Here is a 26425-nt window from a genome sequence, read left to right as displayed (position 1 = left end):
GTTAGCCTGCCGTTAGTATTGATGTTCTTTTTGTAAAGCTTTCGATAACTAGTTAACGGGAGAGGTGCCGTTAAATTTGTTTCTAGATGTTTCGTTTTTTTTGACTTAAGTGGGAAAGTTGAAGGGTCTCTTAACCCAAATCTGTAATTTTAGTGACTTCGACGACGACGACGACGAAACAAGGCGATTCACATTTTCCCCTGAGCTTCTTCTTCTCCGAGTATCGTAAGTTCTTTCACTCTCCTCTTCTCCAATTCCACAAACTCTATCTTCGCTTTCTTCTATAATGACGACAACACCTGATTTTGTTGTTGCTTCCATTAGCTTTGACTTCGACCATGTTCGTTCGTATGGGTTTTTGTTATTGACTCTTACTTAGTCCGATTTTGCCGATGATTGAACTCTTATTATACAATAGTTGCTGAAAATTGAGCGTAACGTTTATCAATTCTCACTTTTGATTTCAGGAGAGGTTAAAATGGAAAAACAAATGGATGAATCTGTGGAGAATCAAAGTCAAACACATGGTAAGTATATTGTGAATCTTGGAACTATCATGTATACAACATGCTTGTTAGAGGAATGAATTTGATAATTGATTACTATCTTTTTCTACTGCATCATTAGTGGCAGAAGAACAAGAGAACGAAATAGTTACTGAAGGAAGTGCTGTTGTGCACGGGGAGCTTTCTCAAGATGGTAGTGTTCCCCCTAAAGTTGATGGTGAAGCTGAGGTCTTGGATGAGAAAGTCAGTAAGCAGATCATTAAGGAAGGTCACGGTTCCAAACCATCCAAGTACGCGACATGCTTCTGTAAGTACCTCTTAGATTTCTGCTGATCAGATGCTGATTTGTAATTGCACTTGTTTCTGCTCGTTTATATTCCCTTTGTGAAGGAGTCTCTTGACTGAGTTTCATAAAATTGGTTTGTTGTAATCCTTGATATGATATTGGAGCTTGTGCTAAAAGAGGGTTATTTATGTTGAAGAGGGTTCAAATGTGGTATAAGTTTTGTGAATTTGCAGTTAGTGATTAAACAATTACTTTAAATTTCCTCTGGGTGTGATGGTTGATGAGGAACACTTTGTGGCCGAATATGCCCTGGATTGAATCTTCTTCAAGCTTATCCATCTATTTGAATTTATATCTGACAAATTTCATATTGGCCATAGTGCACTATAGGGCATGGACCAAAAACAGTCAGCATAAATTTGAGGACACATGGAAAGAGCAGCAACCTATTGAATTGGTTATAGGAAAAGGTATGTGTCTGTCCATTATGTACTCTACACCTCCCTTTCGATGGATGTATCATGTGAACCTAATGACAATTGATATATTTGAGGAACAAGATTGAGTTTCCTATGTTTTTGCTTCAAAGCTGATTAGCCCATTTTAACATTACTATATATACAAAATTCAAACCAGATTTTGTACTAATGAGTGAATTGTTGTCTGTGAGACAGAGAAGAAAGAGTTGGCCGGTTTAGCCATCGGAGTTTCTAGCATGAAGTCTGGTGAACGTGCGCTCGTGCATGTTGGCTGGGAACTGGCATATGGTAAAGAAGGAAACTTTTCTTTTCCGAATGTTCCACCTATGGCAGATTTGATATATGAGGTTGAAGTTATTGGGTTTGATGAAACGAAGGAGGTAAGTTTCTCCTTATTATTATCTGTAATTAATCGTTTCCTGACACAGACAACTCCACAACCAAGCTTTATCCCAACCAGTTTGCTTACCTCTCTGACTGAGAGAATGAATTACGCAGGGAAAGGCTCGCAGTGATATGACTGTGGAGGAAAGGATTGGTGCAGCAGACAGAAGGAAAATGGATGGGAATTCTCTGTTTAAGGAGGAGAAACTGGAGGAGGCCATGCAACAGTATGAAATGGTTATGCATCTTTCTCTCTCTCTCTCTCTCTTTCTATCATAGTTTTGGTTCCCAGGCATACTTAGCGAGTCTGCTCAAGGCTCTCGTGTCTTGTTTCGGCTTTTGATTATTCGTGGTTTTACTGTTTCAGGCTATCGCATACATGGGGGACGATTTTATGTTTCAGCTGTATGGGAAGTACCAAGATATGGCTTTGGCAGTAAAGAACCCATGCCACCTAAACATGGCAGCTTGCCTCATCAAGCTGAAACGATACGATGAAGCAATTGGTCACTGCAACATTGTAAGTCTCGTCATGGCATTCATTGGAAAAGGTCATTAGTGTTCATGCTCGGTTTGTTGAAATCTAATCAAACTGTAAACATTGTCAGGTGCTGACAGAAGAAGAGAAAAATCCAAAAGCGCTGTTCCGAAGAGGGAAGGCAAAGGCAGAGCTAGGTCAGACGGAATCAGCCCGTGATGATTTTCGAAAGGCACAAAAGTATGCTCCTGACGACAATGCGATTAGAAGAGAGCTACGAGCACTTGCAGAACAAGAGAAAGCTGTGTACCAAAAGCAGAAAGAAATGTACAAAGGAATGTTCAAAGGGAAGGAAGAAGGCGCTAAGGGACAGAGCCGTAACTGGTTAATATTGTTATGGCAATGGCTGGTTTCCCTTTTCAGCCGGATCTTTGGACGACACGGTGAAAGAGTTAAAGCAGATTGAGGTATGAATGAAGCTTAACAATTCAACTATAAAAAGTCCAAAGTGAAAGATCAACTCTGTGAAAATTTTACAAAACCCAATGAAGACTTGGGGTAGAAGAAGCTATCTTATTCTTAGCTTGTGTCTGTTCTCTGGAACCCTATCACAATCTAATTTAGCGTTACTTTCGTAAAATTCAGTGATTTTTATGCTTCTGCATTGTTAGTTTTATCTTTTTTTTTTTTTTTTTTAAATGATTAGTTTTATACTTTATCTCTATAAACACATATTTTAGTAACTTTATAATTAAACCCAAAAAAATAATAATAGAAAACCAAAATCCGAAGGCATCATCATCTTATGAATCTTCCTTCAACAAAAATGGCGGTCTTTGACCAAAGACTTCCAAATTGCAGCTGCTAGTTGGCAGTTGGATTAAATGTAATCTTCTTATTAAATTAAGAAACATCAACAATAATTAATAAAACACTGATTAAACTAATAGTCAACGTTGATAAAGTCAACCTTTTCCTCTTTGAATCCATCTTCTCCAACAACAGAGCAGACGAAGAAACAAAACAGAGACCTTCCTCTGTGAATCTTAAAGAAGCTTCCAAATTTCTCTCCGGCGATGAAGCTAAGGATTCTGATCACTCCGCCTCTTCTTCTTCTCCTTCTCTTATCGTCGTCGTTTCTCTTCTTCACCGTCGAATCAAAGTGCAGGAACACCTGCGGTTTAGCTCTAGCTTCTTACTACCTCGAAAACGGAACAACTCTTTCCGTAATCAACCAAAACCTCAATTCATCACTCGCGCCATACGATCAAGTCAATTTCGATGCAATCCTAAGGTACAACAGCAACATTAAGGACAAAGATAGGATCCAGATGGGTTCTAGGGTTCTTGTACCTTTCCCTTGTGAATGTCAACCTGGTGATTTCCTAGGCCACGATTTCAGCTACGATGTTCAACAGGAAGATACTTATGAGAAAGTCGCCACTAAGAGATACGCGAATCTCACCACGGTGGCTTCGTTGCTGGGGAGGAATCCTTTTCCGGCGATTAACATCCCTCTCTCTGCTACGCTTAATGTGCTTGTGAACTGCTCTTGTGGCGATGAGAGAGTTTCTAAGAATTATGGTTTGTTTGTTACTTATCCGCTTCGTCCTGAGGATAGTCTCAATTCTATCGCGAGATCTTCCGGTGTACCGGCGGATGTTATTAGTAGGTATAACCCTGGCGTCGATTTCAGCTCTGGGAATGGGATCGTCTTTGTCCCCGGGAAAGGTACTTATTAGAATCAATTTGAACAAATTTGTAGATTGATGATCTTTACATGTTCGTTCTTGTGATTTTTGTTGCAGATCCAAGTGGTGCATTTCCAACTTTCAAACCAAGGTTGTTTTCGTAGTTTTTGATTTTGTAACTTGTTCCTTTGATTTCTATTGCTGATGTATACTCTTTGATGTCTTTTGTAGTAAACAAGGTTGGTTCTTCTCTTCATTTCCGAGCTCTTTTGATGATTCTGCATGAAGCAAGAAGCAACTCTTGAAAGGATATGTTCTTGATATTTTATTTTGGGATTAGCAGGTGGTATTGGAGCTGGAATTATTGTTGGTATAGTTGTAGGAGTGATTGTGGCTTTGTTGTTGATCTCGTTTGTTGTATATTATGTTTACCGGAAGAGAAAGTCCAAGGGTGGTTCGTTTTCATCATCTATTCCGTTGTCTTCTAAGGCGGATCATGGTAATTTTGTGATGACCTCTACTTTGATGTTTCTTTTGTTAGCTGGGGTTTGCTTTCTAAATTTGTCTATCTGCTTTTTAGCTTCTTCAACTAGTCTCCAAAGTGGAGGTTTGGGTGGTACTGGAGTGTCTCCTGGAGTTGCTGCCATAAGCGTTGACAAATCTGTTGAGTTTACGTTGGAGGAGCTCGCTAAGGCTACTGATGATTTCAATCTGTCTTTTAAGATTGGGCAAGGTGGTTTCGGAGCTGTTTATTATGCAGAGCTCAGAGGAGAAGTAAGCAGATTTTTCGTATATCTTTCTTTATATCAACTGGCTGTAGCTTTTTTTCTGGCTGGAACATTGAAATCATTTGTTTCATGTATAGAAAGCTGCGATCAAGAAGATGGACATGGAGGCATCGAAACAGTTCTTGGCGGAACTAAAAGTCTTGACTCGTGTTCATCATGTCAACCTGGTAAAAACCCCTTTTATGTTCTCTCAAGATAATATCTGCGATCAGATAAAGTTTAACAGATTAACTTTTTCATGCAGGTTCGCCTGATTGGATATTGTGTTGAGGGATCTCTTTTCTTGGTCTATGAGTATGTTGAGAATGGCAACCTTGGACAACATTTGCATGGGTCAGGTACAATATTTACCCACCAATATAGAAAAGAGAATCACTTTTCAGAATACGAATAAGTTGGTAGTTGTGATCTATAATAATAAAACTAAGTGAGTTTATATGTATAACTAGGGCGAGAACCGCTACCATGGACTAAGAGAGTGCAGATTGCGTTAGACTCAGCTAGAGGTTTAGAATACATCCACGAGCACACGGTTCCAGTCTATGTTCACAGGGATATTAAATCCGCCAATATTTTGATAGACCAGAACTTCCGAGCAAAGGTTTATTCCCAATATCACATTGTGTAAAAATACTGAAACAAGTAGATTGTTGCTTTGTCACGGCGCTGAATTGCTTCCGTGGTGCAGGTTGCTGATTTCGGGTTAACAAAACTGACAGAAGTTGGAGGCTCAGCAACTCGTGGTGCGATGGGTACATTTGGTTACATGGCACCAGAGTAAAGAAACTTGATCTTATTTCTCTCTACACTTGATACTTCTTCAAAGACTACATTATAGTGATGGAATGTTGCTATATATATGCAGGATTGTTTATGGAGAAGTGTCTGCAAAAGTAGATGTATATGCATTTGGAGTTGTCCTTTACGAATTGATATCTGCGAAAGGCGCGGTTGTGAAAATGACAGAAGCCGTTGGTGAATTTAGAGGCCTTGTTGGTGTGGTAAGTATCTAAAATATCGTCTTTTTGATTTTAAGACATGTACGTTTGGTCACTTAACATGTACTTTATTTTTTATTAATTAATGCAGTTCGAAGAAGTATTCAAGGAGACGGACCAAGAAGAAGCATTTCGCAAGATTATCGACCCGAGACTCGGTGATAATTACCCGTTCGATTCAGTATATAAGGTAATCTTTCTTTTGGGGTTTCCAAAGCTAAAGCTAAAACAAGGCCAATGGGGGTGATTAATGATTTGTGGGTTGTGTGTGTTAGATGGCGGAACTAGGGAAAGCTTGTACGCAAGAGAATCCCCAGCTACGTCCAAGTATGAGATACATTGTGGTTGCTTTATCAACTCTCTTCTCTTCAACCGGAAATTGGGATGTCGCAAACTTCCAAAACGACGATGTTGTCAGTCTTATGTCCGGCCGGTAGAGTTTCCGGTTTCTTTCTGTTTATTACAAAATGATTTGTTTCTTTTGGTTACGTACTTAACCTTTTGATTGATGGCTTCAGCTTCAGTATATATTTGTCTATACGAACCTTAACTTAGTTCAAATTAAAGTTAAATTATATCTTATAACCTTTTCATAATAACTATTTTTTTTTTTGGCTCAAGTTCAACTTTTACATTCACCAAATCATGATACACTTGGTTTATCCACCATTACAAAATGCTTGACCCACAATGGCTCTATAGAGTATAACTTAGGATCATAATCCTGAAAAGAAAGACTCATTTGCTACTCTATCAGCCACACTATTACAAAGTCTTGGAGAGAACATAATTTTAGCCTCTAAAAATCTTGGAGGCAATTCTTTGATCTCTTGAAGTATGGGAGCATACGCTAGCCAGCTTCCATGTTGACCACCGCCAAGGAGTCAGACTCGAAAATGATTCGCTCATAGCTCAATCTAGACAACATTGATATAGCCATTCACAGCACTTCTAGTTCCACTTCTATGACTGGCCTAGCTCGTCGAACCGCTTGTGCCCCCAACCAAATGACTTCGCCATAATAACTATTTAGCAACGTATCCCCTATATATTAATAGAAAAGCATTCTTGAAAAAGTGCTGATGTCGTCATCATAGAGCTCGAAACACATTTTAGCAAATAAACATATTAATTAATCCTAATTACATTTATACCATTACAGACTTAAATAAAATTCATTAAATAAATTAAACTATTTGTAGTCATTTAATTTGAAACTATATTATACTTCTTTAAAAAACAACAAATTGATTTCTTTTTAAAAATTAATAATTATTCATGTTTTATTAAAATAAATTTCATACAATTTTTTTCACTACGTTAAATTTAATATTTACTTTCAAATATTTCACGGGTGAATATATTTTTATATAAAATAAACGTAAATTTGAATAAAACAAAAAGAATTATTTACATATTTTGTTTTACACAAACAAATATCAAATCTCAAATAATAATTTTATTTGAATCGATTTATCCGCACCATGTGCGGGTTATTACCTAGTTATCTATATATAATAGCAAACCCATTTTTGAGGAACTATTGATGTCATCCTTATAATCCGACGGTTGAGGTTAGTCTTTATCTTAATCTAAGGGCTGTGATTTTTTATGTGTCCTTTGACTCTTTTCAGTCGCGATCTTTCTGTTCACGTCTTGTGTGAAGCATCGCCTCTTTTTATTCTCAGTTCTCACCACTTTTAGTTGTACCTCTTCATACTGACTTATATACTAAACTCTATGATTTGTGAATCAAAATTTGGTTGGTCCCTCCTCCAATCCCCTCTGAACAATTAAGTTTTTTCGTGACTGTTTTATGAATCCTTAAGAAACAGAATCAGAAAACCTTCTTTTGAATCCTTTTACCACAACGACCCGTAGACTCATTACCAATGCGCGCGTCAGTCTTAGTTGCGATTCTTTCTTCTCACAAGTTACACACCTTCACTGCCAAGGTTCACGATTCATGCTCATCACTCCCTTTCGTTCTCCTATATAGTTATATAAACAGTTTTGATAAAACAATTTTTCATTTTCTCTGGCAGCAACATCTCTAAATTTCGTTATTTGCTCTAATTATCCATGTTCCTCCTGGAAAACTTCATATTCCTTATAATTTGATTATCGTTGATTCATTAATTAGGGAATCTTCATTATTAATAAAATTACTTATGTTGCGATATCACTTATCGTGTATTAATAGTTTATGTGTTTGACTTTTTGGTTCGTATTTTGTGGTATCACATTATTAGTTTGTAGTATTGGCTTTTGGTTGGGAAAACTTTTTCTTTGGAACGTTATGTTGGTACATAATTATGATATAATGAAGAAAGATTTTTTCTTGGAATGCTATGTAACAATGGAAGAATTGGGTTGTTAAAACGGTGGATTGTTCATAGTAAAAGGGTCATTCATTATGATGTGTGATTAATTCACTGTCTTACCATCTCGCATTTTCATATCTTTCGTTTTATTCACTCTTCTGCAACAGGAAGGAAAGACCAACGAAAAGTTTGGATTTTTGTTCTCTTTTGGTTCTTGTAACTGCTTTGTTTTTCATTATGTTGATGTTTAGTAAATTTCTCCTGATTATCTTGAAAAGAACTAGAAGAAGCACAACTTTTATCAAAGGAAGGAAAAGCAATATAGCACAAGGGGGCGGAATCTCTAAAATATTGTGTCATGATCGGTGGCCATATTATTTTTTTCGTACATATATAATTCTAGGAAGAGTCTGTTTTAAATGATTTTTCTCTTTATAATGGGCTGAAACACAATTTGCTAATAGATTGTAACTCCGTTTAAGGCTGTGAACATTGCTTCTAATCTAATTAGATTTGTTACATCGTCGTCACAACAGCTGAGACACAACTACATCATTTATGGTCTTTTTAAACAGACAAAAAAAGACATTTCAATGCCTCTTTGTTTTCAAAAAATGCTGGCCATACCAAAGGCTTCGTCATCTGCAATGGTTGTGATTCATCATATACGTCTTCCTTCGTAATATATCATAAGTTGGGGTGTAAGCGTTTAACCACCACCTCTCTATTCACCATTACCCCCACGGCTTCAACTCTCATTGAAATAAGACATGTTATCCGACTGTGTTGGTTACACCTACATAATTATAAACAAATTGTCATTCTCCGTTGTCCAAAAATAAAAATATAACTATATTCATTTTAAAAAGGAAAATATTTTTTGAACTAGCTAATGGATTCAGTTTTGAAAGATAGGTGGTTAGAATGTTTATTTGGGGTTGGGTTGAGGAATAAAAAGGTCCCTAAGGTTAGAATCAATTAGCTCTAAGTCTCTAAATAAAAACAAAAAAAGAAAAGATCTTTCTATAGTCTCCTAGAAAGAAAAAAAAAAAATATATATATATATATATATATATACATATTAGGAGTTTAGCAAAGAAAGAAAAAGAAAAAAAAAAACAGAGAGCTAGAAGTTTAAAGTTTAAACCTTAGGGATGTAAAAAAAAAGAGTTAAAATCAAGGATGTGGGTAGTTTAATTCTAGGGTGTTTGATAAAAAAAAAAAAAAAAAAGGGTAGACCATCAAGAGTTAAGTTTTGTATGCCCAAATTGTTCTCAGTCTTAGATAGTTTTCACAACTGTCTAGCATTCCTTCTTTTGAGAGAAAACCATCCAAATAATTTGTTTGAAACCACCTTACCAAAAAGTCTTGCCCTTGAAACCGATTGAGCTTGATTCACCTTCCATTTGCAAGAATTCGCCAAACACTTAATTGAATGTGAAAGAGATGTTCTTTATCTTTAGTTGGAGGTTGAACTAGATCGATGCATGGTAATAAGCATAGAAAAATATTTGTAAGTATGTTGATTGATCTTAGCACCATTAAACTATCTTTAAGGACTATAGCTTGAATCCTTCGCTTAGCATACAAAGGTTATGAGTCCCCATTTTTCAACCGCACCCTCCTACTTCCTTGCTAGAGGACTAGCAAGATTTAAGTTTGGGGGTCTGATAACTCTCTAATTTACATGTTTTTAGCACCCTTTTTTGTCCATATTTTGCATTGTTCATACCTCTAACTTAGCATTTTTAGGTCATTAACTGTAGGAATTCACTTTTAGACCATTTAGGGTGTTAACTGTAAGCATTTTTGCATTTGAATGTTTTGGATGAAAACAGGTGCTAAAGTGCCTAAAATGGGGAAAAATAAGGACAAACCCGAGCATGTACCCGAAGGAGCCATCGAGCTGGAAGAACAAGTCCAAACCCCAACACGATCGAGGAGGATCCAAGAGCCGGAAGAACAACCCGAAGATCTACCCGAGGAGTAACCCGACTTCATCCTCTTGTACCCCATCGAGTAGACCATCGGGCAAGGTTGGGAAGCTAGGTCAAAGGGGTTTCCATATATAAATCCCTCCTCTCCTTCCTCGCAAACGAGAACGCTGCAGACCCTCAAACCAGAGAGCGAGAGCTTCTGTGAGAGAACTGAGTGACTCAAACACTTTTCCCTTTGTTTTAGATTTTATTTCATAACTTTTTATCATTTCTTTAGATTTCTATCATGTATTCTTTCTACTCTACTCTATCGTTTATTATAATGCAATTTTTGTTCTTATTTGTTGTTTTGTTTCTTGTTATTTTGTCCGAGTAGTGTAGTAAAGTTTCTAGGGATGGGATAGATGATTTTGTGTTCTTGATCGGTTAGGATGTCTTAGTTGATTGTGTATGTTTAACAGATTTCCTTCTAGATTAGTGTTCTTAATGTTGTCAACAGACCGAGAGGTTGAGATTAGATCTAGGGCGTTTTACCACCAAGAGGTGTAGATGAGATGCTTGAATCAACCAATGCTAGAGGTTTACTCACTTAGCCTAAGAGATTAGATGAGTAAAGGGTTTACTGAAAATAATGAATCGGATCTTAATGCCTGCTTGGTCATGTTTCTCCAACAAGAGTTGGGTAGGGGAGTGATCAAGGTTGATTGTTTCTAGTGCGAGAGTGTTTTACCAAGGTTTTAGAGATTCATTGTCTAGGAAATATTTGCTTGAGGCATGTAAGACATCTGTACCGGTTAGGAATACTTAGGATTCGATTACCCCATCCTTAGAAGCTTTCGTATTTTAATTGTTTGTATTTTCTTTCATTACTCGATCTCTTACCCGATCAAGTACACGATAACCTGCATCGAGCTGTTCATATCTCATTTGCTTACTCGTACACCCCACCCGATCTTGTACTCGAATGCTTGCATCGAGTGCTTAGGTCGTGTGGTTTCTTGTTTATATTATTTCTTTTTATTTATTTTAGGATTGTTAGATCAAAACCCTTAATTGCTTGGCTTGACTTGCATTGTTCTGATTGCATCCTTCCTGCTAGCATAAACAACCATTTGGATTGATAACCCTTTGTACTACAACTGCATAGGGAATTGATACCCTGGGTGAAAACCTGTTTATCAGTTTCTCTGAGTATTGTTTCATACCTCTAAGTTTTAAACATCTGAGTATTATTTTCTTTTAATGTATCAATCAACATTGGTTCACTCATCTTCGTTAAAATTTGGATTGTTTTACTTATTTATTCTTTCATCCAACTTTTATTTGGTTTCGTTTTCCATCTTATACCCCATCGATCATCTCTTCCAAGTATTCATCTAGAAAATGGATTGCTATGCATTCTCTCAACCTGCTTCTCTTATTATTTTTTTGTACGTTTTGTAAATTTTTATAGAATAATGATTTAAAATTTGCTTTATACATGTGAATATCTTTCAAAATTGATTATCTTGCTAAGATACATATATCTTGTTAACATTGTTCTCTTATTGTCATTGAATCGATTTTTTATTTACAACAAAATTATTATTTGATTAATTGGTTGATTCATGTTAGGCATTCTTTCCGAATTTCATACTATATAGTTAAAAGACTATAATAAAGTTTTTACATGAAATGTGAATTAACAATATTAGTTATTTAAACGTTTTCACTTTCCCGTGCGGCAGTACACAGGTTGACATCCTACTATGTATAATATCAACACAGCAACATTTTTCTCCAATACAAATGCCATAACTAAATTTTGCTATTTTACAAAAATCATCGCAGGATTTTAAACTTAACAAATCACAAAGATGGAGGCATATGTTTTTCTTAAGCTCTAGTCCATAACCTACATATAAAGTACACTAACAATGATTAATCAATAATCCAATTAACAACATATAGTGAGATCATCATCATCATATTCATAATTACAAAATAATCAGGTATAAATCAATCAATACAATAAAACTTTGATGTTTCTCACAAGAACATGACATTTCAGTTTTTGTATTGAAGGAGAGACTGACACATCATTAAAACAATTAATACAGCTAAGCACAATATTTAGTGTATCACAATATTAGCAATACAGGTCGTATCTCGATGTTTCCCTCAAATCTTGATGTCTCCGTCATACGAAATGCAATCCCGTCACGGTGGTTCTTCTTCTTGTCTCCCTCAAATCTCGAGATCTCCGTCGTACGAAATATGATCCCGTCATGGTGGTTCTTTTTTCCGAGACGTGAGCTCACAAAGGGGTATTAAACTAACTCCCCTTTTGATTACAAATTTGATTGCTTTTGTGGGTTTATGTTTTGAACTTGATGTGTGATAGCTACGGAGATAAGCTTAGAGATGGGTCACATATTGATTAGTTTTGATTTGATTCTTTAGCTTTAAACCATGTATCTTATCATAAACAATAAGAAGCTGCGGAGGTTGTGAGTACATTGCAACAAGCTTCATAGCATTCACTGGACCGAGTTGGTTTGTCTGGTTGAAAACTGAAACTCAAGCATTTGAAAAGTTTCAAGGTGTCCTTGTCCTTAATCTTTGACAATCAGCTTGAGGTCTGTTCTAAATCCAGAAAATTGTAATATCAAAGCAAATCTGTTAGTGTTATGATATATTATGTGTCAAAGATGTAAACTTGTGCTCTGGATAAGAAAACAATAAGGAGGTGGTTTTGATACTTTTATAATGATTTGCTTATCTGAAGCAATATGAACTATCTGGATATTAAAACACTCTCGTGGAATTATTATGGTATTTAATTGTGGATACTTAAAGTCTCTTTGTTAGCACCTATAGCGGAAGACAAGTCTGTTTTGTTCTTTTTTGTTTTTGTTTAGGTGATTAACTTGGTTTACGTGCTTCAGGTATTACTTGGAGATGTGGGGGCTGGAAAATCAAGTCTTGTGCTACGTTAATATCAGTTTGTTGAATTCCAGGTTGGCTGATCTCTCTCCATCCCTCTCTATGTGTCTATGTCTTTTCTCATTTGGTTTTGATGCAATATGATCCCTCCCTTTCTCTCCGCTGATTGTTTCTTTAATCTATTTTCTGAACTCCCATCAATATACTCAGAGGTTTGTGTAGAAAATTGTCCCGTATTATCACATAATACAAAGTAACTAACTTTGTTGAAGAAGGAAACTATTGCAAGGTTGGTAGTTTACCCCGTCTCTGTTCTATACTTCCATGGTTTTCTTATGTGGATTGTTTTGATATTATGATATGAAACTAACAAGAGATGGAAAATATATTCCTTCTTATGCATGCGTTTCAAGTTCACCACATAGGGACCAGAAGGAGGCTGCACAGACAACTAAAGAAGAAAACGTGAGAGATACAGTTCACAAACCAAGAATAGAAAAAGAACAATTAAGGAGAATTGATTCATGAGGGAGCAAGATTACTCACCACTAAGCTGTGAAAATGTCATGAAAGATATTCATACATTGAAGAGGTGAATCACAAAGGAGAACAAGAAGCCTTGGGATCAAATTCCTGAATTGGATTTCGGGGATTAAGCAAATGAATCAAGAGGGAGTGTTGGAAGTTGATTCATTGCAAAAGATAAATGAAAACTAGAAGTGAAAGATGCTATGATGATGATGAACAAAGATGAAGCATGACCAGATGAATTGGTGGTGTGGTCGCAGAGGAAGAAGAAGACGAAGACGAAGACACAAAGGAGAATAAACGTAACTTGGTCAATGAAGGTAAAAAGCCTTTGGGCTATTATTGTAGTTTAGGCCCATATATGTAAATGAGTATGTTTATTTAATTTTTCTGTTAAATAATTGTAATTCTTTATTTAAGTCTACAATTTTTGAATAATTTTATGTAATTTTTTTAAGTCTACAATTAATATTAACAGAAAAATTAAATAGACTAAAAGACAAGAACAAGTATAATATGTTGTAAGAGATAAATTATGTGAGATGAGACAGAGGTTGAAGTGCTAAGCTTAAAAGTCTAAGATCCATCAAAAACATTTATAATGTAGATATCAAACAGTAATCTCTCTTACTATTCTAAAGGGTTTGTGAGTGAGAAACAAATCAAGAACTAAGTGTTTGAAATCTATAAACTTATTTCTTAGGGTAATAAAATTTAAAATATATCCAAAACTGATTTTATAAAATCAAAAATTCAAGTATCATATGATGATGTAAATCATAATAATAATAAAAATTACCATTAAAATTATCAAAAAAATTATGAAACTTGATATTAAACAACATATATTAAATTATGAATCCGAAAAAAATATAATAAAAATCCAATCTTGCGGCGTAGCGCGGATCCAACTTAGTAATAGTAAAAAATTACTCAGACTTCTGGCAAGTGTAGGAAGACAGTGGACAAAAGATATGAAGAGGAGGATAGTAAAATAAAATGCTACTAAGGTTTTTGTAGTGATGGTCATTCTAATAATATTCTCCCAAACTTTTTATAATAACGAGTGTTTTTTTTATTACCAAGACTGATTATTATTGTAATATAGATTAAGATCACAAAAATATGGTATTTGTCTTTTTTTTTTCTGGTCAAAGATGCAAATAAATCTTACAATTGTTAAAAATTTATTTCCCTATAAATTATATTGTATATATAATTAAAATTAAGTTGATGAAGGTTTAATGTGGAAACCTACTTGGTCCATTGGTTGACTAAGGGTAATATAATTTATAGGAAAATAATAGGAGTTTTCAATGACATTACTGTAGAATACGAATCAGCAGTAGTTGAAAGGAACAGTTGCACTTGCAAGCCTATGACTATGTCAAGATTTGTATTTATTTTATTTTTTTTGCTTCCTTTTGAATTATTTTGGATTTGGTATGGTTGTAGTTCAGAATAGAAAAAAAATATATACTCTCGTAGATGTTCTGTTTTCGTTTTAGATCTACAAAGAACGTGTAAGACATATCTTGTAAGTTTTTAAAAATCTATGGCAAACTTTGATATTGTACTCAACTACGAGTATAGTTTATGAAAATTATTTAAAACAGATACCAATACATTTGATAATATAGTTTTATCTTCTACAGAATTGTACTAGTTAGCTAGTCTAGGAGGTAGACTTATAACATCAATACAACAACATTTGCGGTCAATACAAATGCCATAACTATAGCCTATATTTTACAATAAGCATTGCAGTTCGGTAAACCAGTCGGGAAATCGCATATAGTATACTTGTCAAAGCATCTTTTTCTCTCTTCCTGTATTCCATAGCCTACATATACATCAAATAATTAATCAGTAACAATAATTAATCAATAACCCAATTAACAACAAATAGTGAAATCATCATCATCATGTTCATAATTACAAAATTATCAGGTATAAATAACAGTAAACAATTACCCGGATTTCCGGCAGGTGTAGGAAGACAGACGACTAAAGATATCATAAGAAAAATAATAAAACAAAATGCTACCAAAGTTCTTTCAGTGATGGCCATTTTAATGATTTTCTCTTAAACTTTTTCTTCATTACCAAGACTGATTATTATTGAATATATAGATTAAGAACACAAAAATATGGTAAGTGATTTTTTTCTTGGTCAAAGATGCAAAATCATACAATCTTTTTTATTTTAATTCCCTTTTATATATAATTAAAATTAAATTGAATGAAGGTTTAATGTGGAAGTAAATCCTTTAGAAGATTCATCCACCAGATCATCTCTGTAGATGCAAACAGGCGAATCAAAATTTTTTGGGTTCTGATTCTCTTTTTAATGTAAAACCTACCCCTAGTCCCCTTGTGCCAGCATTGTAAAATCCTTGCACATACTTGCGAATTCCTGCACAGTTCTGCAATGCCTAAAAAAGTCTTTTACAAATTTTAAGTTATCTTGAAGAACAAACTCCACCTTGATAAATAAAATCTCACTGGCTGCAACTTCGACTCTTGGTATTCTCTGCATTCTTATTTTCTGTAAACCTACTTAGATTTTAGTCATTTCAAATCTCTGACAACCTGATCCATTCCTGAGACCTAACCATTCACCCAACACCTCTCAAATCTGACCACTTCAACACAAATTATCTAGTCCATCTTCATACTCATCTGAATCTTCGACATAACTTGTTGACCCTACAACCCTCTTACATAAAGATTTACCTCTGAAGGTGTCCCTTAGTAAATATGTGACTATCTTCAACCAATTTCTAACTTTCTAATACCAGCACACAGACTTTCAACAACCAGTCCAAACAAGATACCATCTTGACTTTCTAATACCAGTCCAAACAAGATACCATCTTAACAAGATACCATCTTGTGTCTAGATTCCTTAAACTGAAATAGTTTTGAGTATTAAAAAGCTTCAAAACAGAACATCACATGAACCTTGTGACCACAGCGGAAACTAAATTCCTATTTCATAAGTTTTAAGCCTTTTGGATGATGCTTTGATTCCCTTTTCACATCCATCTGCTAATCAACTTAACACATGTATACATGAACCTGAATCAGACACTGTAGACCTTAAACCAACCCCATAACCGATTTAACCTTCGAGTCTTCTACAACAGTCTCTAGATCCTCCTTGTATGCTTACAGTGTCATTCCTGAGTCTTTAAAATCCTGAAAATGGCTCTGATACCACTTATTGAGCATCACATATCTCGATTTCACCTTGTTGTGAACCGCAGACCACCACTCTGCCCCTACTCCTTGCTTACTTCACAGATAAACTTGCATAACATTAACATAACACAGAGATTTAACAAGATTTCCTCTACGTGAGGGTATATCTCTTGTGGGAACCATCTCCCACAAACATCCATTATCAATCACACAAGGTTTATATAGTGTTTAATATACAAATCTTAAAGAACAAATACAAGGAAACATGATGAAGAAAACATAGAGTATCTGCTTTTCTTCTTCCTTTCTTTCTTTGCGTGACACCCCGGTTTCAGAGACATGCGAAGAGGTTTAAAAGAATTGGTTTGGCCACCTATTTCACCAAAGTGAACTTATATTTTCGATCAAAGGTCCTGAGAGAACTCCAATATTAAGCGTGCTTGAGCTGGAGTAGTTTCATAATATGTGACTTTCCGGAAACTGATTATCGAAACTGTGCGAGTGAAGACAAAACACAGTAAAGAGCAGGTGGTGATTTGTAGGGACGAGAAACAAGTCTTTAAAGTCTCTCGTACATAGGAACTAGCCGTCGGATATGGATGGGCCCACGTTCTGGGAGTAGATGTGGGACCAACTAAGCAAGGAGGGCCCATGGACCGGAAATGGACATGAGACCCACTAAGCAAGGTGACGGTCAGGGCGTTACAAATGGTATCAGAGCCAAACCTGACGAGTGTAGAGTTAAGTAGGCTCACACTGTCAGGGGTGACAGATTTGGTGTGCAACGAGGATGTTGCAATTTGTTATTGGGGGTGTATTGTGACACTCCGGTTTCAGAGATATGCGAAGAGGTTTAAAAAAATTGGTTTGATCACCTCTGTCACGAAATTGCACTTATCTTTTTGATCAAAGGTCCTGAGAGAACTACAAAGTTATATATGATTGAGCTGGCGTAGTTTCGGGAGAGATGACCTTTCAGGAAGTGATTGTCAGAACTGTGCGAATAAGGACAAAACACAGGGAAAGATCATGTGGTGATTTGTAGAGATGGTAAAAAAGTATTTAAATCCTCCCAGACGTAGCAAACAGACCGTCATATATAGGTGGGTCCACGGGATGAGAGTGAACGTGGGGTCCACTAAGCGAGGTTGGCCCATGGTCCGGGTGTGGATATGGGGCTCACTACGCAAGGTGTCGGTCGGGGCATTATATTGTGTCTCTAGTTCAGCTTTACCCTTCATGTATAATCCTGAAATATCTCCAGAATCCCAAAGAAGCAGCTTCACATTTTTCTCTCATCAAAGTGTCCTCCTAACACCTTAAACCTAGACTAGGTTATGTCGGGCTCTCAGCCTTTCAGCCCTAGTCTTATATAATATGAGAAGGTTTTTCCTAACTTTTACTCACATTGTGACATTTGGCATTCTCTTTTAGTGACACCTGTCATTCTTTATTTTTATTTTATTTTTTAAAAACAAATTTACATCATTTTCAATTCCAAATAATTATATTTTTCTTATCAATATTGTACAATTGACATATATTTTTAGATCCACTTTTATATCTTAAGTTCTTTTGTCAAACAAAATCAGATTATTTCTCATATTATATATATGATACAAAATCTAATATTCTATAACATTTACAAATAAATAACTAATATTTGATATATCTACTTTACACATTTTATTTAATTTGTCTTTCATCCTTTAAAGTTGAAAAAACACACACTATTTTATAATAATAAAAAATATCATAATAAAAACCATATATTCGATGAGAAATGAAATAGTTTAAATACATATTTATGATTATGCCTTTCTGTAATTTTATAAACCTTAATTTTTACACGTTTTAAAACCATATAATATTTTCTTTCATTAATTGAGTAGGCTATAAAGTTAGTCAGTTCCACTAAAATCCTAATAAATTATGGTAAATTACATCATTTTTATTAAATAATAAATAATAAAAATGAATTAAGTAACATAAATAAAATTTTCAAATAGGAAAAATAATACTATGAATTTGTATTAGTAATAATGTTATTATTCAAATTTTAACCCAAAAATGATCAATTCCAACATTTAGAATGGGTTAATGAGTTTTAGAATGGAAGTAAGATGTTAATGCATGGTGGAGTAAAAAACAATTTATGTAATTGTATTTATAAAATTCTAAACATAAAAATAAAATTGAGGTGAAATATTAGTTTTTAATTAGAAACATATACTACAAAGATGTATTATTAAATTTCACTTAAAGAAAAATAAAAGTTTAATTACTCAACTCAACTTAAAAGTTTTGATCAAAAATGAAAACAATCTAAGGATCACACTTTTCTTGGGGAAACTATGAAAAAGACTCGAAAAAATAATATGTCTAAAGAGACAAAATCAATGGTCACAAAATATAGAAAAATAATATGTAAAGGAGAGGATTATGTTCTAACGCTTGGCTGGTTTTTCTGGATCACATTGTCCTAAGTTTCTTTGTTCACATTATTCAATAGAAGTCTGCCTGTATGGATTAAAGTAGCCTCACTCTTTTTTCTGTAATTTTAAGGGAGTATGTGCAAAGTGCTGGCGTTTGGAGGAAGAAGTCCTTATCATAGACTGCAAGTGCCATGTTTGCATTGTTTGTCTCAACAATCATGTCTCTATGTCTGTTCAACAGGGAGATGTGGTTCCTCTCTGCCCGATGTGCAATAATTTCTTCTTAAACCCACAACTGTTAGCGACAAGGTTGGGTGAGAGAGCAATGGATGAGTGGTACATGCTTTGTACAACCAGTTTCATGGGTAGAGCTGCTTCTCAGGAGAAAACCAAAAGCATAATGGCGAGAGGTGTGTTTCTCATCTCTCTCTCTCTTTTATAAGGATACTAATCACCCTTTCTACACATCTCTCTCTCTCTCTCTCTCTTTTATATATGTTTGTAAGATACTAATCACTCATTCTACAGGCTGTGAGTTTCTTTGGAACTACAAACATGCGCTTTGTGGATTGGCATTAGCGTTGGTTGTGATCCTCCATACCAAATGTTCCTTTAAGTCAATCTACACCAGCTGATCCGCATCCATCAACAGCTCCACCTTCTACTCTAAGAGGTCGTTGTGGTTGTTCTCCTGGCAGCCGAGGCAAGGGCCGTGGTAGGGGTCATGTTCGTGAATCAGATGCACCAAAAGCTCATGTACTATTCATGTCACCTTGGACTAACACAGTTTTTGATTCATGGCGACCTCAAGATCTTTAGGCACTAAGATCTTTGTTTATCTATTGATGTGTTTTTTGTATTACGACCCCTTAGGCATTAAGTTCTTCTTATCAGATCATTGTATGATGTTATTTCGGTATGTTTTGAACCTTGGTTAAGTACTTATGAATGAACCATTTTAAATTAGCCATCATGACACTACATTTTAATCGAATAGAGAATAAAGAAAGAAGAAGGGAGTATAATGGTCTTCTAATTAACATGTTTAAGCTTTTGTTAATGTTGTTGACTGCCTTAATGACGATATATAGGAAATTGGAAAAGCAAGATGTATTTTTTATCAGCTGGAAATTAGTTTGCGAATTTTTCTGGCAAATATTAGTTAAGTCACGTTTTTTTTTGGAAAATTTCCCCATTCTCTGAGTCTAATTTAGTCAACTCTTTCTCCCGACACACAGAACAAAGAAAAAAAGAAAAACAGAGACCTTCCTCTTGGAATCTAAGAACAAACCAGCGATGGAGCTAAGGATTATAATCTCTCTGCTTCTTCTTCTTCTCTTCTTGGCCATAGATTCAAAGTGCATGAGAAGTTGCGGTTATCTCTAGCATCCTACAAAGGGGAGCGTGGAGTAATTTGCAAGAGATAGGAGACTCACTAAACCGAAGTCTGAATAGCGACAACCCAAACTTGACTCAAGAGTCCTATCAAATTCTAGAGTGCCTTTAAGAACCTTTTATATGGCTGTTAGGATATCTGGCCGGGAGTAGACATTCAGCCTCGCGTTAGAGTAATGATCCGTCGCGAACAGACGGCGAGGAAAATATAGAGATAATAGAAAGTGAGTGTAAAGGTGAATACCTTATGGGAAATTAGTTGTAAGTGCGTAATTCCTATTGTTTAAAGTTAGCTTTACTATCAATTGCAAATAAATTTTAACTATACTTACTTCAAACTTCAAATTAAAGTTAAAATTATATCTTATAACCCTTTCATAATAACTACTTACTACTTAGCAAAGTATTTTTTGTTATATTTAGATCTCTTGTTTTTTTACATGTCCAAGGTAAAATAATTAAATGTGAATTTTCCATTTACTTTTCAATTCATTTAACAAAAAAGAAAAGCTTGATATATTCCGAATATAATTTTGGAAACTTCTTCTAACAAAGGTAATTTTTTTTAGTTCAAAGAGAAGACGGCGGAAGCGGCGGATGTCGGATGATGTACCTATTTCCGGATCTACTGGAAGAAATCTTCATTCGATTGCCGTTGAAATCAATCCTCAAATTCAAAACCGTCTCAAAACAATGGAGATCAATCGTGGAATCCAAGAGTTTCACGGAGAGGCGCATGAGTCTTCAAAAAAACCACCGCAAAATCCTGGCAGCGGCCGCCGGAGTAAACCGGAGCGATTCGCGATTCGAAGAGGTTGAGGTGGTCTATCTACACTGCGATGACGTCACACTACCGTCGCTGACATCTGACGGTTTGGTTTGCCTCCCCGTACCGGGTTGGGTCAATGTCATCAACCCTACCACCGGAGAATTCCTTAGATTCCCTTCCGGTCCAGATCCAGTGACCCGCCGCTATCAATGCCACATTGTCCACTCTTGTGGTAACGCGTCTCTCCCTATACGGTTTATTGATGTAACTATTCGGCTTAGAAAAAAATTGAATTGAATTGAAATCGTAGGTAAGTGGCACTATATATTTCCTGCATTGTGGGCGATGGGGTTTGGTAGGGATAAAGTCAGTAAGAGCTTTAAAGTTGTGAGGATGTTCTTTGATCCTTACAATTACTGTGAGGTTCTTGATGTCAATATTGGTGAATGGCGGAGAACACTCAGTGCCCCTCCTTATCTGATCGATCCCAGAAGGAAGTCGGCGTGTGTGAATGGTTCCATCTACTGGTTAAATTGTGGTCCATTGAAACTACTAGCTTTTGATCTTCACACACAAAAGTTTCGTGATGTTCCCTTTTTACCACCTTCCGCTTCGTTTGCAGACCAGCTAGTAAACCTTGATGACCGTTTAGCCATAGCCACACCCTATGGAGGGCCTTGGAAACTGGAGATATGGACCATGGATTTACAAAAAGAAGAAGACGGATGGAGTATGACTTACTCCATACCTTTATCCACCTCTAGAGATCTTAACCCTTCTCCGATTACAGTGCATTTCAGGCCGCTGACTGTTTCTAAGGAAGGGAATGTTTTCTTTCACGACAATGACAAGAGGTTGTTGGTATATGAACCAAAGACTAACCTCATTCGCTGCATCTCCAAAGATACTTGGGTCATTTCTCCTTTGGTTGAGAATTTGCTCCCTATTCGCACTCTTTGTTCTTCTTCTGCTCCCAAGACATTCCTGCACCAATTCAGATCATCTCAGGATCCAGGCCTCTCGGACATGTCGGGTTCTTCTCAGATATCCAAATTGTTTAAACTTATGCCTACCCTACTGCTTACCGCTACGGTTTTTTCTCAAATAGTTTTCCGCTACTATTTTGTTTCCTCTAGGTCCTGTTTTAGTATACTGATCGTTTACCACAACTCTAGTGTGCCTGTACAAAATGATTTGTTTCTTTTGGTTACTTAATTGCTTCAGCTTAAGTATATATTTTTGTCTATACGAACCTTAACTTGCACGTCACACGTTGCCGACTTTTATACAATTTTTTCCATAACTTTATATGTCTACATCAGCCATTATCTCCATCCTCAGAATCTCAACGTCAGTGATACTATTGAAGACGATTAGAATTGAGTTTGTTCAACAAAAGTAATAATTGTATAATATAAACCGAAAATAGTAAACCAAAAATCCAAAGGCATAATACGACAGAAAAAAAAAACAAAATGGCGGTCTTCATAGTTTGTATTTTTGACCAAAGTTTTTTTAATGATCTTACTATTGAAATAATTAAGAAAGGGACGTCACCAATATCTAAGAATCCGTGATTATGAAAAAAACTTATCACCATTCTTGGAGTTGACAATTGTCAACGCTGATTTAGTCAACCATTTCTCCCGACACAGAGCACGAAGAAAAAAAGAAACAGAGACCTTATAATCTCTAGGAATCTAAGAACTGTCCAGCGATGAAGCTAATGATTATATTCCCTCCGCTTCTTCTTCTCTTCTCGTCGTCGTTTCTCTTCTTGGCCGTAGAATCAAAGTGCATGGGAAGCTGCGGTTTAGCTCTAGCATCTTACTACGTAGAGAACGAACTATCTTTCTCTATCATCAACCAATACCTCAGTTCTTCAGTAGCGCCTTACGATCAAATCAACTACGAACCAGTCCTCAGGTACAACCGTAACATACAGAACAACAACAAAAACAAAGATTTGATCATCCCTATAGGTTCAAGGGTTCTTGTACCTTTCCCTTGCGAATGTCAACCTGGCGGTTTCCTTGGCCACAACTTCACTTACCGTTTCCAACAGATTGATACTTACGAAAGAGTTGCCATTAGGAGATACGCGAACCTCACTACGGAAGGTTCCTTGCAAGGGAGGAATCCTTTTCCGGCTAATAACATCCCTCCCACTGCGATGCTTAATGTGCTTGTGAATTGTTCTTGTGGCGATGAGAGTGTTTCTAAGGATTATGGTTTGTTTGTTACGTATCCTCTTCGTCCTGAGGATAGTCTCGATATGATTGCTAACTCTTCCGGTGTACCGGGGGATGTTATAAGTAGGTATAACCCTGGCGTTGATTTCAGCTCCGGGAATGGGATTGTCTTTGTCCCTGGGAGAGGTATTTTGAGTTTATGGTCATGGATGAATCATAGTAATGGCTGTGTAAGTTTCTTTACATATTTTTGATTCTTGTGTTGGTTTTTACAGATCCAAGTGGTGTATTTCCACATTTCAAATCAAGGTTGTTTACATTTTTCACATGTTATTCTTTTGATTTTCTATCCACTGATGACTGATGATGCATCTCCTCTTCTTATGTTCTTTGTAGTAAACAAGGTTGGTTCTTCTAATCATTTTCCGAGCTTTTGATGATTCTAGAAGATGATGTTGTACTTAAAACAAGAACAAACTTGGGGAAGAGATTGAGAAAAGAAAAAAATTGGTATATTTTTGCTTTAAACAGGTGGTATTGGTGTTGGAGTTATCGCTGGTATAAGTGTAGGAGTGGTTGTGGCTCTCTTGTTAATCTCGTTTTTCATATATTATGCTTACCGCCGGAAGAGCAAGTCCACGGGTGATTCTTTTTCTTTTCTATTGATCATATGCAAAACAGTTTCATCTTTTAAAAATCTTGTTTTAGCTTAAATGTTGGTTACTAAAAATTATCAAATTATATGCTTTTAGTTTTTACAACTAGTCTCCAAAGTGGCGACTTGGCTGGTACCGGAACCAGAGTGTTTTCAGGCATTGCTGCCATAAATGTAGATAACTCTGTTGAGTTTTCGATGGAGGAGCTCGCAGAGGCTACTGATAATTTCAGTCTGTCTTTTAAGATTGGGCAAGGTGGTTTTGGAGCTGTTTACTATGCAGAGCTTAGAGGAGAAGTAAGCAGAGTTTTCTTTAGTCCTTTTAGTGTAGACTTATTATTTGAAGCTGCGATCATTTGGTGTGTGTATGCGTTCATGTTTAGAAAGCTGCGATCAAAAAGATGGACATGGAGGCATCGAAGCAGTTCTTGGTGGAACTAAAAGTCTTAACACATGTACATCATGTCAACCTGGTAAAGCCCTTTTATGTTCTCTCAAGAAAATATCTGAGATCAGAGGTATACAGAGAACATAATTATAATATCTTGCAGGTTCGCCTGATTGGATATTGTGTTGAGGGGTCTCTGTTCTTGGTCTATGAATATGTTGAGAATGGCAACCTTGGACAACATTTACATGGCTCAGGTATAATATATCCACACCATCAAGAAAACAAAATTAGAGAATCACTTTTCAGAATACAGATAATATGAAGGTTGTGATCTACAATAGAAAAAAACTAAGTGAGTTTATATGTAACTAGGAAGAGAACCGCTACCGTGGACTAAGAGAGTGCAGATTGCGCTAGACTCAGCTAGAGGTTTAGAGTACATCCACGAGCACACGGTTCCAGTCTATGTTCACAGGGACATTAAATCTGCCAATATTTTGATAGACCGGAACTTCCGGGCAAAGGTCCATTCTCAATCTCCCATATATATTTGCCAATCATAGGTGTACTAGACTCAGCTAGAGGCTTTTGTGTTAGTTTGTTACAGGTTGCTGATTTCGGGTTAACAAAACTGATAGAAGTTGGAGGCACAGCAACTCGTGGTGCAATGGGTACATTTGGTTACATGGCACCAGAGTAAAGAAACTTGATCTTATTTCTCTCTACGTACACTTATATTTTAGAGACTACTACATTATAGTGAATGGTATGTATGCAGGACAATCTATGCACAAGTGTCTCCAAAAGTGGATGTATATGCATTTGGAGTTGTCCTATTTGAATTAATTTCTGCCAAAGCCGCGGTTGTCAAAATGAATGAATCCGTTGGTGAATTTAAAAGCCTCGTTGGTTTGGTTAGTTTCATTAAAGTTTTCTTCATAACATTTAGTCTTTCTGATTTGAAGACAATATGTACGTTGGATCGCTTAACATGTGTTTTTGGTTCTTTACCAATGAAGTTCGATGAAGTAATATTCAATAAGGAGACTGACAAAGAAGAAGCATTACGCAAGATTATAGACCCGAGGCTCGGAGATAACTACCCGTTTGATTCAGTATATAAGGTAATCTCTCTTCTTGTTTACTACTTCTATGCATCATTGATCATTCTAGGCCAATTTGGTTGTTTTATGTTTTGTGTGGTTTAGATGGCGGAACTAGGGAAAGCTTGTACGCAACAGAATGCGCAACGACGTCCGAGTATGAGATACATTGTGGTTGCTTTATCCACTCTTTTATCGTCAACTGGAAATTGGGATGTCGCAAACTTCCAAAACGACGACCTCGTCGGTCTGATGTCCGGCCGGTAGAGTTTCCGGTTTGCTGCTGTCTGTACAAACCGATACTTCAGCTTCAAGTATTTATATTTGTCTCTATACGAAACTTTGCACGTCACACGTTGACTTTTTAATACAAATTTCTGTATATTTGTCAATTTTTTCAGCGGCTCCGATCTCAGCATCTCTCACGTCAGTTAAGAATAATGAATTGCATTAAAAACGGTTTCATAAATAAAATTTTGAAATCTGGTTTGCCGACAAAAATAAAACATAAATATATAATTGGATAGTTTGTAATTGTGAATTGTGATTGGATAGTCTCTCGTAGCTTAGGAACAAGTCTTCCATATATAATTCCATAACACATAATGACATTCTAATGATTTTTTTATCACATGGATGATGGATCCCATAATATCTAAATTCCAGCTTAGAACAAAGAGGTACGTTTGTATGTTTTTTTAATTTCTCCCAGCTAGATTTTTTAATTTATTAGTAGAAAACTGTAACCGGAATATTCTTTTACCATCAATCGATATATATATACAACTTTTTGTTTCCTTCTTTTGTCAACAACATAATTAGTACTATTACGGCTATTGTAACGATTAACGAATTAAAAACACATAAAGTTTACCTTAAACTGACAATTATTAAATCAAATTTTTCCTTTTCTTCTAAAGTCAGATCTCCTCTTAAACTTTTTTGACATTATGTCCT

General features: G+C 35.9%; 4 protein-coding genes and 2 long non-coding RNA genes across 9 annotated transcripts; 5 read left to right on the top strand and 1 right to left on the bottom strand.

Moving 5' to 3' along the window:
* Positions 1-79: 79 nt before the first annotated feature.
* Positions 80-2773, top strand: LOC104706205 (peptidyl-prolyl cis-trans isomerase FKBP42). Its single transcript, XM_087487676.1, has 9 exons — positions 80-225; positions 468-527; positions 628-813; positions 1173-1262; positions 1467-1651; positions 1770-1892; positions 2023-2175; positions 2264-2657; positions 2717-2773. Exons 2-8 carry the CDS (start codon positions 479-481, stop codon positions 2597-2599), a joined length of 1122 nt encoding a protein of 373 aa, XP_087343802.1. The 5' UTR covers positions 80-225; positions 468-478; the 3' UTR covers positions 2600-2657; positions 2717-2773.
* A 198-nt stretch (positions 2774-2971) lies between these two features.
* Positions 2972-6209, top strand: LOC104746591 (chitin elicitor receptor kinase 1). Of its 3 annotated transcripts, none has more exons than XM_010468109.3 (12): positions 3082-3864; positions 3942-3975; positions 4056-4063; positions 4165-4323; positions 4405-4598; positions 4690-4779; positions 4857-4950; positions 5062-5213; positions 5301-5389; positions 5478-5613; positions 5702-5800; positions 5886-6209. In XM_010468109.3, the coding sequence occupies exons 1-12, from the start codon at positions 3210-3212 to the stop codon at positions 6045-6047; spliced, it is 1872 nt and encodes a 623-aa protein (XP_010466411.2). In that variant the 5' UTR covers positions 3082-3209; the 3' UTR covers positions 6048-6209. The 3 variants fall into 3 exon arrangements, with proteins under 3 accessions (XP_087343800.1, XP_010466411.2, XP_087343801.1); XM_087487675.1 differs by lacking the exon at positions 4056-4063 and having other exon boundaries at positions 3116-3864; positions 5886-6084; positions 6135-6209; XM_087487674.1 differs by lacking the exon at positions 4056-4063 and having other exon boundaries at positions 2972-3864.
* Positions 6210-12010: 5801 nt separating this feature from the next.
* On the top strand, positions 12011-13671 carry LOC147926524 (uncharacterized). Its single transcript, XR_015582968.1, has 3 exons — positions 12011-12177; positions 12799-12870; positions 13007-13671. It is a non-coding gene; the product is annotated as an uncharacterized LOC147926524 (long non-coding RNA).
* A 1222-nt stretch (positions 13672-14893) lies between these two features.
* Positions 14894-15425, bottom strand: LOC147926523 (uncharacterized). The gene is made up of 2 exons (XR_015582967.1): positions 15299-15425; positions 14894-15167 (listed from the first exon to the last, which is right to left on the bottom strand). It is a non-coding gene; the product is annotated as an uncharacterized LOC147926523 (long non-coding RNA).
* Positions 15426-20885: 5460 nt separating this feature from the next.
* LOC104746592 (F-box/LRR-repeat protein At2g43260-like) lies at positions 20886-22371 on the top strand. 2 transcript variants are annotated; one of them, XM_087487655.1, is made up of 2 exons: positions 20886-21359; positions 21438-22371. In XM_087487655.1, exons 1-2 carry the CDS (start codon positions 20963-20965, stop codon positions 22340-22342), a joined length of 1302 nt encoding a protein of 433 aa, XP_087343781.1. In that variant the 5' UTR covers positions 20886-20962; the 3' UTR covers positions 22343-22371. The 2 variants fall into 2 exon arrangements, with proteins under 2 accessions (XP_087343781.1, XP_087343782.1); XM_087487656.1 differs by having other exon boundaries at positions 20898-21359; positions 21750-22371.
* A 376-nt stretch (positions 22372-22747) lies between these two features.
* LOC104746593 (chitin elicitor receptor kinase 1) lies at positions 22748-25868 on the top strand. The gene is made up of 12 exons (XM_010468112.2): positions 22748-23505; positions 23595-23628; positions 23716-23723; positions 23851-23961; positions 24072-24271; positions 24358-24447; positions 24526-24619; positions 24738-24889; positions 24973-25061; positions 25144-25279; positions 25385-25489; positions 25574-25868. The coding sequence occupies exons 1-12, from the start codon at positions 22845-22847 to the stop codon at positions 25733-25735; spliced, it is 1842 nt and encodes a 613-aa protein (XP_010466414.2). The 5' UTR covers positions 22748-22844; the 3' UTR covers positions 25736-25868.
* The last annotated feature ends 557 nt before the right edge of the window (positions 25869-26425 follow it).

This window comes from Camelina sativa, chromosome 15 (genome assembly GCF_030686135.1).
Source record: "Camelina sativa cultivar CO46 ecotype springtype chromosome 15, ASM3068613v1".
Lineage (NCBI taxonomy): Eukaryota > Viridiplantae > Streptophyta > Magnoliopsida > Brassicales > Brassicaceae > Camelina > Camelina sativa.
This window is presented reverse-complemented; position numbering and strand designations above follow the sequence as displayed.

What these genes read in the sequence shown, in the direction of transcription:
- LOC104706205 (XM_087487676.1), top strand. Translation starts at nt 479, where the DNA reads ATGGAAAAACAAATGGATGAATCTGTGGAGAATCAAAGTCAAACACAT. An exon ending in GAATCAAAGTCAAACACATG is followed by an intron (nt 528 to 627) that starts GTAAGTATATTG and finishes CTGCATCATTAG; the next exon opens with TGGCAGAAGAACAAGAGAAC. An exon ending in TGAATTGGTTATAGGAAAAG is followed by an intron (nt 1,263 to 1,466) that starts GTATGTGTCTGT and finishes TCTGTGAGACAG; the next exon opens with AGAAGAAAGAGTTGGCCGGT.
- LOC104746591 (XM_010468109.3), top strand. Translation starts at nt 3,210, where the DNA reads ATGAAGCTAAGGATTCTGATCACTCCGCCTCTTCTTCTTCTCCTTCTC. An exon ending in CGTCTTTGTCCCCGGGAAAG is followed by an intron (nt 3,865 to 3,941) that starts GTACTTATTAGA and finishes TTTTTGTTGCAG; the next exon opens with ATCCAAGTGGTGCATTTCCA. An exon ending in ACCAGAACTTCCGAGCAAAG is followed by an intron (nt 5,214 to 5,300) that starts GTTTATTCCCAA and finishes TCCGTGGTGCAG; the next exon opens with GTTGCTGATTTCGGGTTAAC.
- LOC104746592 (XM_087487655.1), top strand. Translation starts at nt 20,963, where the DNA reads ATGATGTACCTATTTCCGGATCTACTGGAAGAAATCTTCATTCGATTG. An exon ending in CCACATTGTCCACTCTTGTG is followed by an intron (nt 21,360 to 21,437) that starts GTAACGCGTCTC and finishes TTGAAATCGTAG; the next exon opens with GTAAGTGGCACTATATATTT.
- LOC104746593 (XM_010468112.2), top strand. Translation starts at nt 22,845, where the DNA reads ATGAAGCTAATGATTATATTCCCTCCGCTTCTTCTTCTCTTCTCGTCG. An exon ending in TGTCTTTGTCCCTGGGAGAG is followed by an intron (nt 23,506 to 23,594) that starts GTATTTTGAGTT and finishes TGGTTTTTACAG; the next exon opens with ATCCAAGTGGTGTATTTCCA. An exon ending in TTTGGTTACATGGCACCAGA is followed by an intron (nt 25,062 to 25,143) that starts GTAAAGAAACTT and finishes GTATGTATGCAG; the next exon opens with GACAATCTATGCACAAGTGT.